A 16,443-nucleotide genomic window follows, 5' to 3' on the forward strand; every position below is an offset into this window, starting at 1 on the left:
ATGAGTCAAATTCAAGCCTTTATATTCTCAGCACTACCAACTTGGTAAGATGATGTCTAACCATTGGTGTGTTGTTAGGGGCCTTTAGGAGGGACAAGATTGTTTTTTAATCTTAATTGGTCCCTTTTGCTTTACCATCCCCTTTCCCTCCTCCTGGAGTCCCCAGCCACACTTGTAGCAAGTACTGGAGCATCATCTCTCTTCATCTCTCAGTTCAATACGATGGGCTTCATGCTCATGGACACTCATGCGCGCACAGGCTTAGCAGTAGTAGACGGCAGCACCGCCTTAGTGCCGGGTTCCTCTGCTCTTGCCTTGCTCTCGATGAGCCTACAAGAGTCATGAATAGCTTTCATTCACATATTGATTTGGAAGTTTCAAAAGACATTCACGTGCTTCATCTCGTTTGATGTTCACGTGAGACTATAGGGTAGACAGAGTCACATCGTGTCTCCATTTTGCTGAGGTGAAAAGTACAGTCCAGAAGGCACGTGACCTACAGGAGTGGAACCCAAGTGCACCCATGGAGCCCCTTCCAGCCTTTCATAAAGACGTCTCTTCTCTGCATGGAAGGAAGTTTTCAGGTTCTTCCAGAGGACCCTTTATACTTTAGTAGTGGCTAGTGGTTTCCCTTTACCAGATGCACATGATGATACAAATGTATGCTTCCCAAATATCAGACCACAGAAGAATGGTTAAATAAATTATGACACATCCGTACACTGGGATACTATGTGTCTATTAAAATTAGTGTTTTCAACGAAAATATATAATGGTACAAGGAACTGCTCTTGATGATATCAACCTTTCGAGGAAGAAGTGGGATATGAAACAGGAGGGTCCCAATTTTGTTTGAAATTATACATGTGAAAAAAAGCACTGCCACTAAATATACCAAAATGTTAGTACAATTTTCTCTGGATAGTAGGATTTTGGTTTGCTTCTGTTTTCTTTTTAAAATACCTTTCTGAATTTTTCAGTTTTTTTCTTCAGTGAATTTGTATAATTAAAAAATGCAAATGGGATTTTAATTATGCCCTGCAGATTTTACCTAGAGGAATCCTTTGAGTGGTTCTTGCCGTCTTTCATTTATAAAATTGCATTTTATACGTCAAGCCTTAATGCCGAAGTGGGCAGGTTGTCTTCATTATTAGTGGATACATTTGAAGTAAATGATCTGTTATAAGTGTATATATTTTAAGTTGGCCACTTTAACTCATTTGCTTGTCTGTTATTTTTTGTTTTTGTTATTTTTATTTTTTATTTTAAAAAAATTTTTTAGTGTTTTATTTATTTCTACGAGAGAGAGAGAGAGAGAGAGAGAGAGAGAGACAGCGTGAACAGGGGAGGGTCAGAGAGAGAGGGAGTCACAGACTGAAACAGGCTCCAGGCTCTGAGCTGGCAGTCAGCACAGAGCCCGACGCGGGGCTCGAACCCACGAACCGTGAGATCATGACCTAAGCGAAAGTCGGACGCTTAACCGACTAAGCCACCCAGGCGCCCCTTGTCTGTTATTTTTTGAACATGACTCCTTTTTACAGAATTCATTACTTCAGTCAAACATCATTTTTTTAAGTTAAAATTTTTTTTAACATTTATTCATTTTTGAGAGAGAGAGTGCAAGTGGGGAAGGGGCAGAGAGAGAGGGAGACACAGAATCTGAGGCAGGCTCCAGGTTCCAAGCCATTAGCACAGAGCCCGAGGCGGGTCTCAAACCTACGAGCGGCGAGATCATGACCTGAGCCAAAGTTGGACGCTGAACCGACTGAGCCGCCCAGGTGCCCCAGTCAAACGTCATTTTGAGGGCTTTCTCTATGAACCAGGCTAAAGACTCAATGGTGAAGACAGATCAGTCTCTCTTCGCAAGAAACAGCTGTTCTGGTTTGAGATATAGACCAGTAAACAGTAGGCACCGTGCAGGATGATCGGGAGAGAAGGCTGTGTGCAGGGTGCTCAGGGCCTGCAGAGGAAGGATGCCATGTGCCTGGGTCAATGGGGAAGGGAGGCAGTTGGGAAACCCTTCCAGAAGAGATGCCTTCAGCTTGGGAGGCAGCTCATCATTTGAATGACCAACCACAGATTTAGAATTAAGGATGACACATGTAAATCTTCTTTTGCGATGCAGGTAACTGTTGCCTCAAAGTTGCCTCAAACTTGTTTTACAGGAGTTCAGAGTTTTGAGATTAATTTAAAAAGAGAAGCTGGTTCTTTTGGGCTGCCTAGGGCCTTTACATTTCTGTATTAGGGAGTTCTTTTGGTCTTTAGAGCTTCCATTTCTTTGTGTTTATTTGGATTTACTAAAGGTTAGTGGTGATGGTGAAGCCTGAGATTCCTGCTCTGAGATTATCACAATGATGTGTTTTTATAGTGGTTTATATTACTTATCCTTTTACGTAGTGGTTAGTACTGATTTTGAGCACTTCCTCCATTCCCCTTTCATTTCCTCCTCCCCTTCCTCCTCTGCAGAGGGAGGGAGACAGAGAGATGTGTTTGTTCTCATTTTATAAAGATAAACTAAGTCATCGAGTGATCGAGTGACTTCTCCAAATTACAAGCTGAGTCAGTAATCAAATTGGAATGAGAAATCAGGGTGCCTTTGTTCAAAGCTCTGAGTTGTAAAATATTTCTCCATACAAGTAGAATGTTGTTTGCCAAAAATGCATTCACCTTTTAAATCTTTACTGAAAGTAATGAGCTTAAAATAAAGTCTCTTGAAGATAATCGTATTGTTACAGCTTAGAACAGAAGTTAAGGCTATTTGAGTAGATTAAAATGAGCCCTGAGTAAGGCTTAATATTTGGTCTATTTAATTAATTTGTTCGGCAATGGATTTTTATTTCTTTCGGAAAAAGAGTAATTGAAATACTCTTGGAAAATATTTAGGGACATTTGGGGATCAGTTTTGATTAATTTAAAATTTTAAATAAGAGGGACAGGATGAAAAATAAAATTGGTATTGACACATAATAGCTATACTTCATGCTACTCAATGACTATAAGTTTATTATTAAAATGTTTTCCTATAATCTATTGATAAAAATAATACTATTTTAATGCTTTTACTAATTATTCTTACTGTTAAAATAATTAGTACTCTAATAATAATAAATGATGGTTACTATGCATATTATAATAACAGTATTTGAACCAATAGTATAAATGAATATGAAGGAAAACAAGCACATATAGGTATCTTATTGAAATTTTTGTAATTACAAATATTCATATATTTTGGATTAATTATAGAATAAAACAAAGCATAAGAGATATGCAATATTTTTATTTAAAATAAGTACTTTTTGGGGTGCCTGGGTGGCTCAATTGGTTGAGCACCAAGTTCAGCTCAGGTCATGATCTCATAGTCCGTGAGTTCAAGCCCCGCATCAGGCTCTGTACTGACAGCTTAGAGCCTGGAACTTGCTTCAGTTTCTGTATCTCCTTCTCTCTCTGCTCCCCACCTCCCCGCTTGTTTTCTATCTCTGTCTCTCAAAAATAAATAAACATTTAAAAAATTTAAAAAAAATGAAATACTTTGTGAATTTAAATACAGAAAATGTATTAATTGTAGTTTTAACTTTAAAATACAGGAATGGTTCTATTATATTTTATATAGAAGAGCATTTTTATTTACCACAATTACAATGATCTGCTTTTGGAGTTACTACCTCAAAACTTTAAATTTTTGGCTCTTGTCCCAGCCAGGCCCTAGATTTTATATGTAATGCATTATATATATTGCTATCAAATGATGCTTGTCAGGATCCCACTTGGCCTTTGTTACTAGGAAAAATAAAAACAGGAAAACATAACCTCATCTCCTGAATGATATATTCACAGTTCGAGAGAGATATTGGCCGAAACCCATCCAATACTTGTCTGGGGACCAGAATTTGTGTCTGACGAACTTCATGAGGGCATGTTCTGTGATGTTCTGTGGTGCCCACCCATCTGTCCTGGACTCCAACGCCCTGCAATGATGGGACTGGGAAGTGGCACTTACAGAAGATAACCCAACAGCCACATTATGGGTGTCAGTCGGTCTCACATGTATACCGATGGACAAATTATTTCACCTTTGGGGCTTCCAATTATTGAGTACGATAGGCATGAAAATAGATACAAAAGAAAAATGTAGACCCTGTCCTTAGGGTAAATGGGGAGACTGACAAAATCTTCTACAATGTGTCAGTATTAGAAAATGATAAAAACTCTCCAACCAGTTGCGGTGGGATAGAATTCTGAGCGTTGGAGTGAGGAAATAGTAGAATGAGGCAGAAGGTAGGAGTGTGTGTGTGTGTGTGTGTGTGTGTGTGTGTGTGTGTAACTGTTAGAGTTACCATAATCAAGATTCAGGTGGTGGTGAAGTAGGTTGTACTTCCTTAAATATAGACTTGCTCTAATTTTGATCTGCTTTGTTTCTAGGATATAGAAAAGTGAGCTCTGGTGCCAAACTCCCTGGCTTTGAATTCTAGTCTTGCCATTTTATCATTGACATAGTAAAAGTTACTTATTTGCTCTTTTCCTCAGTTTCCCCATCTGTAAAACAGTGTTAATGTTGGTATGAATCTCAGGCTACTGTGGAGATGAAATAGGTTAGTTGATGCATCTTGATCATTTAGAACAGTTTCTGGAACTCCATAAAGGACAGTCAGTAGTAGTAGCAGTGGTGGTTTTACATAATTCATGGTCTAACTTACCAAAGCACTCTCCTGAGTCCATTTGATTCTCATAAGGAAGCAAATGCTCAGAGAGTTTACATAACTTCCCCAGGTCCCACGTCTAGTAAACACTGGGAAGCTGGGCTAAAGCCCCCAGCCTCCAATTCCTATCTTCATTCAGTGTTTTTCCTCCTTCCTTCCTTCCTTCCTTCCTTCCTTCCTTCCTTCCTTCCTTCCTTCTTTCCTTCCTCCCTCCCTCCCTCCCTCCGTCTATCCCTCCCTCCCTTCCTTTCTTCCTTCCTTCCTTCTTTCCTTTCCCTTCTCTTCCCTTCCTTTCTTTCCCTTCCCAGCTTTCTTTCCTTTCCTTCTCTTCTCTTCTCTTCTCTTCTCTTCTCTTCTCTTCTCTTCTCTTCTCTTCTTTCTCTTCTCTTCTCTTCTCTTTCCCATAGCACTGATTGGATTGTTGCCTAGAGACAAAGCTGGATGGGAAATAGTGACTCAGATCAAGGGGATAATGTGAACTCCCTGGGTGATCCCCTTCTCATAGTTAGTCCCTGCGTCTAATCACATTCCCCTGCTCAGCCCCACACCACCCAGAAACTGCAGACTTACAATCAAGTTTCAAGGAGTCAATGCCTAATCTAACATGTCCATCTCTGTGTCCTCAGGAATGAGGGGAGAATCTTACTTCATTGGAATGAGGAGCCTCGGGCAGCAGGGGTGCATCCCGGAAGATGGAGGACTTTTCTTGCTCTGCTGCATGGACAGGGACTGGGCTGTAACTCGGTGTTTCGCAGAGGAAGCCTTTCAAGCAATCACTGACTTCAACGACCTCCCCAACTCACTGTTTGCATGCAACGTCCACCAGTCAGTGTTTGAAGGAGAAGAAAGCAAGGTAATAAGCCTTTTCGGCTCCTGAATCATGGGAAGCTGTGGCATCATCCCCAAATATTTCCAGGGCTTATTTGTGATCGAGGTTTGGAAATGGTGGAAAATGTGTAGTTGGCTGTCTTCTTGGCAGCATAGCAAGAGTAGAAAAGCCAATTCTGTTCTCAGCTAACTGTGACAAGGCTGTACATGGCAAATCAGATCCCATCCTTGGGGACCCATAGGCTGATCTAGCAGAGCAAGAGGTAGGAGGAATAGCGATCGCAGGGAATACCCCTTGGGCAAGGAAGCAGATGTTACAGCAAAGAAGTTTTCTTTTTCCATTCTATTTCCTGTTCCTATTTCCTATTCCCTATTCTGCCAAAACCACGATTTGCCTTTCTCAAAAAGACACCAGCTCTCTCTCACCCCTGCCCCTCCGGCAGTTGGATGAATGTTCCCAAAATAGCTGTGACCTGAGTCCTGCAGCCGTTCCTGGGAAGGTAAGCTGGCTGGTCCTCTGTGTCCTGCTTCGCTCAGTGATTCCACACAGAGCGGAAATGTTATGTGGGTGGGGAGAATTCGAAGCAAAAGTGGTTGATTTGAAATGATGGGGGAATGATGTTGTCTGTGTACAAGTATCTTCCAGAAAATGAATGAAGATTCCCATTTTAAGAGAGAGACTTGATTCGGTGTTACGTGTTCTTGGAAATCAGAGTTAAATATTCTGCTTGGAGCTCTTTTCAAAGTTCATTTTAGATTTCTCTGACCTTTTAAGTGGGGTGTCCGAATAGATCAAACCTTCCCTGTGGATGTGGCTTTCTAACTGTAATTATTATACTATGTTGCAAAAACATGGGCAACATTTTTGGGGGGAAGGGACTTTTTTCCTAAACTAAAGTTTATGCCTCTGTGTGAGATGTCAGAGTAGGATTTGTTGATTGCCGTTTTACAAATTTGGGCAATTTTTGCCGATTGCTGAACTCCAGGCTCCTTTGCCTGAAGCCAATTACTGGAAGTCTTTCCTCCTCCTCCTCCTCCTCCTTCTTCTTCTTCTTCTTCTTCTTCTTCTTCTTCTTCTTCTTCTTCTTCTTCTTCTTCTCCTCCTCCTCCTCCTCCTCCTCCTCCTCCTCCTCCTCCTCCTCCTCCTTCTTCTGGATTTTATTGGTTTTTTAAGCAATTCTGATAGCCTGGAGGATTAGGAATGATTTCAAGCCATTTAAAGATAGTTTTATGTTGATATTATTTTGGAGTTGAACATTGAAATGATAGGCTAAAAATAGCTTGAAATCCAAGGCCTTAGACGCGATTAGAACCTCCAATGCTGTGATCCTCTGACCATTTGAAGTAAGAAGATGGCACATAGTGTCTTGGAAAGAAATTGGGAATTTTGCTCTTGGATTATAACCAGTTTATAATACATTAACTGTGAAACAAGATTCTGAGTTTTCTCATTCTGTCATCCATTTATCTAAATTAATCAACAATTAGGATTTTCCTTAGAGGCCAGAGGGAATTTTGATTCTTTCCTGATTGAATACTTCCTGGTAGATTGAAACAGTAAGACCAGGGAGGAGCTTATCTTATTCTGGAGTGTGCTTAAGCACGATTGATCTACTGGACAAGGATTGATTATGTAGAAAGACATAAGCTTGGGGAGAGTTCATGGGAATTTTCCCACATCGATTCTGAGATTCTCATCTGTGAATGATTCACGGATTACAAAATATTTTCATTTAATTTGTATACCAAGTTGGTATGTTGCAGTTTGATCAGAAGTATTTGGTTTTATTTTCTTTTAAATTCTTTAAAATTTATTTCGGAGAGAGAGAGAGACAATGTGAGCAGGCTAGGGGCAGAGAGAGAGGGAGACACAGAATCTGAAGCAGGCTCCAGGCTCTAAGCTAGCTGTCAGCACATAGCCTGATGCGGGGCTCGAACCCACAAACTGTGAGATCATGACCTGAGCTGAAGTCAGACACTTAACTGACTGAGCCACCCAGGCACCCCAGTATTTGGTTTTAAAATGACCTTGATAAAATGTTGAATTGAAATCAACTAGATGTGGTCCAGTGGAACCAAATTATCAAATTATTTAGACCATATTTTTATAGCCAATGAGGTGAATTTTATAATTGACCATTGTCTACATATTTTGGCTTATTAAATCAGATGGAAAGTCTTCTACCTTGGTGCGATTTTATAGCTCCCATTTGAAGAAGAGGATCTATAGGATATCAAATTATCTCATCTAGACTCAATTTTGATTTAACTATATACATATGGTTAATGATGACAAAACAAGATGATCAGACACCAAATGGGTTGACAATCTCAAGAAGCCGTGGCCACGGTCACTAGAAAAAATGTGTTTGGGGAGCTTTGGGGCCCCTCTTTTTCCCTGCCACCTCTTTCTCTTTAACTTCCAAACCTTTATAGTTTTCCCTTTACCTCCATTGTTTCTCACTATCTTAATAAAACTCACATATTTTGTATGCCGCTTTCTCAGGAAATTCTTCCACAACGTTCAAAGTTCATGAATCTAAGTCACGAAGTCTGGTGGTCATTCTCTTTCCCAAAGGGTGGACGTTTTAGGCACTGTGCAAAGTTGGTGGAAAAATATTTTTAGGTAGAGGGAAAAGAAACAAGAAGCATTTTTGGCACTCCTGTATTTGCCTGTGACAAGGCTAGCCATGGTAATGTTCTAAAATACTTGGTCTTGGAAGATGCAGTTATATCAGGGAGATGAGACATTGGAAATGATGCTAATTATTCATTTCAGAGATGCAGGTGGGTAGTTGGCAGTACATGTAACTTGGTTTGGCATAGCCCTTTCTTTCTTGGCACAGTCTACTTTCCAGTTCTTTGTTTCTTGATATTGATGGACTATAGTTCAGATTGTTTCTTGCAGATATTATAAAGCATACATTTTTAACTTCCTTAGCTGGGTAGGAATGACAGCTTTTGCTTTCTTGGCTGTCATGTATGAGTCTTGCAGCAATCTCTTCTCTGTTTTCCCACCTGTCTGAGACCACTTTTCAGAGCCCTTTGCCTTTTTGAAGTAATCCGGAAGCCACTAAATTGGACTGTTAATATAGGTACCACCGTAGGATATGATCTTGTTATGCTGGTTTCTGTTTATCCAAGTCATAAATATTCCGATGAGTTCATTTCTGCTATCCTCTTTATCCTATTCTGACACCTAAGGAACATTTTAAAAACAGCTTTGTTTAAATCATTCACTCCAATTTTCTGGTAGGCAGAATTCTGCGAGATTGTATTTTGATTTGATGCTTTTGCACGGAGGGAGCACAGACTTCAGAGTGGCTTGTTGTGGTCCAGATGGTTGAGATTTGTTTATATAACACAAAGGAAAGCCGGAGCTGGAGGAAATTGGCATCTGAAACCAATAAATGCAGATTGCTGTTTGCATGCTACAGCTTGAAGGATAAATATTTTTGTATGAAACACATTTAGAACAGGGATCTTCACAGCGTGCAACACCTAGAAGTTCCTGGGGTTCATTTCCCTTTGGCATGCTCCCCTGGGTTTGCCTTTCTGGACCAGGTCAGGTTGTCAAAAGTCATCTTGAGGTAGGTGAGGTTGTAAGGGTGTCCGGGGGGCTGCCCTGTGTGTCCTGAAGATGGGTGAGGGTCTGTTCAATGGGATACTGGCAGTCACTAGTAGCGAAAGGAGAACACAGAAACAACCACTGTGAAACATTTAGCCAAATTCAATTCAGTAAGGAGAAACCTGACTTGCTAATTGCCTCCAAAAAGTATGAATTTATTCAGTTAAATGATAATAATAATGATGATGATAATGATATTAATATTAGCAGCAAATACTTCGACAGCATACACCAAGGTGCCCGGAGCTCTTCCAAATGCTTTATAAACATGAAAGCCTTGCATTGTCTTGACGACCCTCTAAGGTGGTGTCTTTCTGCTTCTTTACTTCCTGATGAGCGTGTATCAGAATTGTACTCCCTGGAAGTTCTGGCTAGTTTTCAGCGTGGAAGCAGGAGTGACCCGTCACCTTCAGGGTTGAGCGTTTAATTACCAACGCTTGGCCCTGACAAATGTCTTTCTCGTGCTGCTGGAGCGACTGGCGGTGTTGGGAGTGCCTGCCAGTGGGTTGTGGGGTGAGGAGAGTGGTGACACAGTGCAGGACCCATGAGGAGCATGCAACATGACAAGAAAAGAAAGAAAAATGCCTTTGTTGCTTTAAATCCCTGGGATTTGGGGGGTTGTTGTTACGAGTACAGACCAATACTTATGGTTGAGACCGTAAGTACAAAGCCTCTTGACTTTTAATTCTGGTTCATTCCCCACCGTCCCTCACCATCTCTAAACTCTACCGTGGAAAACAGGTTCTAGAAATAACGTTGGCCATCCACCAGCATGAACATTCAGGTAACAGAAGGTAAGGCAGAGAACTCAGGTAATACAATAGCAAGGTTCAAGCTAAACATAAATGCATTGAGCCCAAATCACTCCTGTAGCTAAGCTGTGACTCGCATATGAATAAAACCTGTTTTGTATGTCAGTCTCTACTGACATTTTGTGTAAAATTTTTAGAAGTGACTGATACACTTAGCAAGCCAAGTGAGTAAAAGAAATTAGAGATGTCTTAAGCACATTTGTTTTTGTAACTATCCCTAGAGAAGAAGAGGGAGAGATAAAAGAAAAGAAATGAAAAGAGAAGGGAAAAGAAAAAAAAAGAAAATGAAAGCTGATAGCCAGAGCTTTGGAAGATCCTGGGAAATGTGTAATGGTTCCCTGTGATGAGATGATTTAAGGCTGGTGAAAAAACTCATGCTGAGGATATATAGCGAAGGCTAAACAGGAAGGTGATTTACTGTAGTTTAAAATAAAAAACGAAGTAAACTGTGGTGACCTGAGGGTGAGAATATGATAACTGAGCATTTGTTTTAAATACTAAAGCAGATAGGGGTGCCTGGGTGGCTCGGTCGGTTAAGCATTCGACTCATGGTTTCAGCTCAGGTCACGATCCCGAGGTTTCCTGGGTTCGAGCCCCGTGTTGGGCTCTGGGCTCGCAGCACGGAGCCTCCCTGAGATTCTCTGTCTCTCTCTTTCTCTACCCCTCCCCGACTTGCACTGTCTCTGTCTCTCTCAAAAATAAATAAACTTAAAAAAAAAAAACCACGAAAGCAGATAAAAAATTAGATACCAAATATTCAAGGAAAACTTTTGAGTTTCATTGTTTCTCCTGTGCTTTTCATCCTTGATAGGTGGAGGTGACATTTACAAATAGGTCTGTTGCTTTAAAGAAGGTTTTTAATTGTGAAAAAGACCATGGATATCATTGTACTTAGTCAGGTATTCCCATTTTCTCCTTTCTCTGGACGATGACTGGGAACTGTAATTAGTCACCGCTAATCACTCGGGGGAACGTGCCAGATGAGAGACCCAGCGTGGGGCAGATTTGAGAGCTGCTGTAGGACATTCCCTGGAACCTTAACCTTTCTTCAAGTGACTGAAATATTCCAGAGGCATATTTAGTGTCTGGCTTCTCCACAGCACTGAGTGACCCCCTGGGGCTCAAGCGCCTGACAAGCCACTCTAAATGCCCACTTAACTACCTGAAAATAATTGAGGCAGTGGAAAGAATCAAGCCTGATGCATACAGAGTTGAGAATATTTGGTTTCTGTGCCGAAGAGCAGGTGAGCACATATTCTTGCTGGCACCTGGGGCAAAATGGCTGCCATGTTCCAATTAGTGCGGGATGATATTGAAGAGGGACAGGGAACTTTCTTCCCTTCTTGGAAAAATGAAGGTCCTTGGAAACCACTTCATATGACTTCCATCAGAGCTGTTGCTGGCCTGTCACTGGACTCTGTGAATTACGAGACGAAGCCCCCAGAGGCAAAGTCTTAGGGCATACTGCCTGGGCCATGATGGGGGAATTTGAAAAAATGGTGCCCTTTTCCCCCAGCTGAAGGGGTGAATGAAGGCCTGAGCAGTTGTGGGTGGCTTGACAGGTGGAGAACAGGCCGGGTTTAATCCTCTACTTTTCCTTGCAGCCCAGGAGCCTCTCAAAAATGCACCAAAGGCAAAACCATCACAGTGGCCCCAGTCAGGATGGATAATTTGTAGTTCTTTCAAATTTAAAGGATACATTAATTGACAGATAACTATTGAGTTGTGTCACCTAAGAACTTCCGTTATTAAGAGGCAGTTTCAGAGATGGAGCCCTGGGGAAGGCTGGCGAAGGAACCTTGTTATTACTTTTTCCTTGCTCTCACCTGCTGAAAATGGCATTGGCTTCCCCCTACCTTTGATTCTGTTCTTAGTTCTGTGGGATGAAACACAATTTCAGAGATAACCAGAGAAAGTCAGAGAGTTGGGACATGAACTTTAAAACCATACCTTCACAGCAGGCCTGACATTTAGCTCTATGGATGAGATCAGTGTGATATAGATGAGCTGAGTGCCAGCCCTGTTAATATCATGTGATACTTGTAATATGTTACTACACTGCTTATACTTCATTATTATCTACTCATTTTTGATTTTATGCATACAATGTTCAACCGTACTCTCCTGCTTTTTAGGAAGAATGGATATATAGAAACAGAACCTATGTAGTTTATTTTTTTAAGTTTGACCACTTTCTGGTGATATTTTGGTAACGTATTTTGCTGGGGATGTTTTGTTATACAGCACAACGCATGTTTTAAATACAAACACTGTCATCTCCATCCATGTTTTGAGGTGGAGACTCATTGATCAGATACATGACATGGGTAAGATTTTTCATCAAACATGTTGAAGAATATATCTCGTATCTTGTTCAAAGCCTACACTCCCCTCCCCCCCCCATACTTGTAGCTATCACTAACTCTGGGTTATGTAGCATATTATTTATGCATAGAGTGTACTGGCTTATATGATGGTCTGTTCTCCCATTCCAGCTGGAGGATTGCAAGTATCTTGAACGCAATAGTGCAAGCTCATCATTCTTCTATACCCTGTAATGCCCCCCACAGCCCTAGATATAACATGGGCACTTACAGAGAGACAGAAGGGTCCTATGAGAGGGCTTGAGATATCCAGAAGCACTTGGGTCCGAATCCAGCCACTACCGCAGACTGGTTATGTGATCTTGGTTAACTTAACTTCTCCGAATCTCAGCTCTCTCTTTTATAAGACAGGGCTAACTGTACCTTCTTAATAAGTTTGTTATGTGATTAAAGGGAGTGAAATGCTTAGAGGCGGCGACACAACACTTGGTCTTCTTGGTAAACGTTGGTTCCCTTCCTCGTTCTCTTCCATTCCCATCCCCATCACCCAAGGCTCTGATCTCTGGTTCAAGGAAGGAAAGAGCTTGTCTAAAACCATGTGTCTAGAGGGTGCGTGTGCTGTGGAAGTAGGAAGAAAGACTTGATTTAGCCACTCTCTGCAGAATCCTAACCAAGCTGTGCTCCTATATCATGGCCTTGGGTTCTTGCAACTTTAATTTCAGTCTTGGTTGCATGACAACTGTTTCTGCATTTGTTTTAGGTGCATGTTGTTCACGGTTCCTCAGATAAGATTCACGCATTACGTTTTGCCTAGAATACGGTACCAAGAAAACTTTGTTTACCTTTGGGAACCGGTATTTTTCTCGGTAGGAAGATTATGTAACTTATGTGTTTGTTTTCTTGGCTTCCAGGAAGCTCAAATTAAAAATTAATACTCAATCATGGCCACTCTATTTATTCTTAATGCTGTTGATATGCTGTTTCTTTTGTAGTAACCTAATTGTGTATAGGTATAATGCAAGAAAACTTTCCGAGTTATCTGATCAAACATTGCTCATGTTTTTATGAGAATTTTAACAATCACCTTGCAATGTATAAGGAGACTGGCCAGGAGTCACTTATGGTATATTTTGCAGATAGTTTAAAGTCCACTAGGAGTAGGGAAAAAAAAATCACCCAAATTAGTAGATTATATATTTTTAGAAAAACATATACACTTTTGTGGTTCTAATTCTCATTGTTTGGAAGAATGGTTCTAACATAGTTTCAAGGAAAAAAATGTAACTTGGTAATCACAGTTAACATCTTCCACAGCACATGTGGGGTGCATGTTTTCAGAAATGCACCTGGTCTCATAACTTATACCTTCAACTTGACTCTTAAATCTGATTGTTATTCTCATTTTGGTCGGTGAGAAACTGAACGCATAGAAACCATTTGAGGATATGTGTATTTAAGTTTGTCCTAATATATGAGTTTAGTTTTGGCCTAGAGTCAAATTATTTCATGGGAAGGTGCTGCGCTTTCAGTGCCTGACCCTGCAGAATTATACTCTTTCCCTCAAATAGATTATGTTCCTCCTTGGTACCAAGTTCTTTCCAGTTGTAACATTTGGACTAGAAGTGCATTTTAAATTTATCACTATGTGGATGAAGTTCAAGACTTTGCAAGGAGCATAGAAGACGTCACGAGTTTAGCTGTTCTATAGCTTCTTTCAAAATTTTCAGAGAAATGAGTCTTCGATGTTAGAAATTTGGCACTGATAACTAGCTTTCATTAAATCTGCTTCCTACCCAGAGGCCTGCTCTAAATATGGGAGTCCAGAGGGTGGGGTCACCTTGACTTAGAAAGAGGAGGAAGTGAGTATACATTTGGTTTCTGGCCCTGCTCTTGCTCTGCTCCCTGTTAATACCTGGGTTCTCAGCTCCAGCAGGATTGTCTTTCCCCTAAAGAAACCTCTCTGAGTTTACATATCTAAGCAGCTGTGGTCTCTTCCAAAAGGACTCCTCTTTGCACATCACTGATAGCACATTCTTTGCAATGTTGTGAGTGGTGCAAAGCCTTTGTATTTAGAGTGGATTTGAAGCTGTGGAAACAAACAAGTCACTCAGAGCCATGTATGGTGACTCAGGGGGGGAACCAACCGTAATAAAATAATTTTTATTTAAAAACAACATACACAGAGGTGCCTGGGTGGCTCAGCCAGTTGAGCGTCCAACTTCGGCTCAGGTCATGATCTCATAGTCTGTGAGTTCGAGCCCCACATCAGGTTCTGTGCTGATAGCTCAGAGCCCGGAACCTGCTTCAGATTCTGCGTCTCCCTCTCTCTCTCTGACCTTCCCCTGCTCACGCTCCGTCTCACTGTCTCTCTCACAAAATAAACAAACATTAAAAAATAAAAACTAAATAACAACAGACACAAAATGCCATTGTGAAAAATAGCTGCAAAATAACAGGAATGATTTTCTTTTGGAGACTGGGGACTGACTTTGGGGAATTCCAGAAATAAACCGTGAAGGCCTTGCTACAAGGTCACCTTTAGGAACCAGAAACGGTTGTACATGTAAGACCTAGTGTATCACGTAGGATGCAGATTTTCTTTTTCTTGTATCTATTTATAAGGCACCCTGACTCTCAAACTCCTGTCTCTTGCTTTGTTTCTTGCCGAACAGAGCAAGCCTTACGAACAAAAACATTGTGGTTTGAGAAACATCCTGCTCCCAAGTACCTTCTGCAGTGCTCTATAATAGTCTTTGGGACTTGAAGATTATCTTCTTTTCTTTTCTTTCTTTCTTTTTTTTTTGTAGTCACTTAGTTATTTTATGGAAAATTACAAACAAAAGTTTATCAGTTTTACAGATATTAGAAGTAGGGTATTATTCAGTCTTGAATTAGAAGATTATTTTCTAATCAAGAATTCCCTTTTCAGTGACCCTCCCCCTAGGAGATACTATATCTTAAGATACACTTAAGATATATCCCAGGATGTATAATCTACATACTCAGGGAAGGGCAGTGACTCCTACATATTCTGGCAAGGGGAGAGAGGGCTGCCTTAATCAGTCCTCTCAATCCAGCCATCAAGTTTTAAGCAATCATTGAAAATCTGCCGCGTCCCATGCTTCCAGCACTAGAGCACAAAGACCAATGAGGTGTGAGCCCTCACGAAGCTTAATGTTTCCTGGGGTCTGATAATTATACTACAAGTCAGGGGAAGTGAGAGACGGAGGTGGATGCAACATATGTACAAGCCCAGGGAGTGGGCACGCCTAAGAGCACAGGGAGAAGGCTCTGGGATATGTTTTTGTGTTTTGTTTTGAGCCTATACCTTGACCCTCTACAACAGTCTCCAAATGGACCCATCCTTCGTCATGCAGTGTGCTGGCTGGGGTGACCTGGGGACAGAGTTTTCAGCCCGCCTCTTGTGTAATCGACATTGTTGTCCTGTCCCACAGGCTCTGCTTTGAAAGGACACCTGACGTGTGTTGGGTGGCAGAGGGAGAGAACTGCCTCTGTCTTTGGCAGGGGCTGCTTCTTCACCAAGCAAACCGGGCCGCAGTGACACACGATGCACCGATGGAGCGTTCTATATGTGACCCACGTGTCCTAATTTTCTCCCTCGGTGTGTGAAATTTTTGCTTTCCTCAGAAGGTGAGCTGTGAGCTTGCTTATTTTAAAAACTGCACCCTGTGAGGAGAGAGGGTGTTCTTGGACAACATTACGTCATCAAAGCCTCTAGGTGTTGAGTCATCATTATTTTTAGGCAGCTCCATGCTTTTTTTGGTTGTTCTAAGAATAGCCCCCGTGTCTGGACTCTACAGAAAGTCACCTCAGTAAAGATCCTGTCACCACTCCACAGTTGGGATGGAATGCTTTCTTCATTGCCAGATTCTGGGCACACTCTAGCATTTCACCTCCCAAACATTCCACGTTTTGAGATTTTCTAAGTGATTACTTAGTCAGGACCCGTCACTTGAATTTGCTCAGCCCTTTGCCAAACTTACATATTGTTATAAACAACACCAGGCACAACCAGGAAATGCCTTCCTTCTGTAAGGGCTCCTCGTTGCCTGTACTCGATGCCCATTTGGTTTGTGAATTCCTTCATCACTGACCTTACCCAGTTTTCAAACATTTCAAGGCATATTTCC

General features: G+C 41.3%; 1 protein-coding gene across 1 annotated transcript in view; it reads left to right on the top strand.

Annotated features, from left to right (window-relative positions):
• The window catches only part of RCAN2 (regulator of calcineurin 2), a 266,886-nt gene that overhangs the window by 36,926 nt on the left and 213,517 nt on the right, over window positions 1–16,443 (top strand). Inside the window, exon 2 of the mRNA XM_039231245.1 lies at window positions 5,327–5,553. Within this exon, the coding sequence (XP_039087176.1) occupies window positions 5,329–5,553 (225 nt within the window). The 5' untranslated portion in view covers window positions 5,327–5,328. The remainder of the gene's footprint in view (window positions 1–5,326; window positions 5,554–16,443) is intronic.

The sequence above is a fragment of the Hyaena hyaena genome, unplaced genomic scaffold (genome assembly GCF_003009895.1).
Source record: "Hyaena hyaena isolate Hyena2069 unplaced genomic scaffold, ASM300989v1 scaffold_55, whole genome shotgun sequence".
NCBI classification, from domain to species: domain Eukaryota; kingdom Metazoa; phylum Chordata; class Mammalia; order Carnivora; family Hyaenidae; genus Hyaena; species Hyaena hyaena.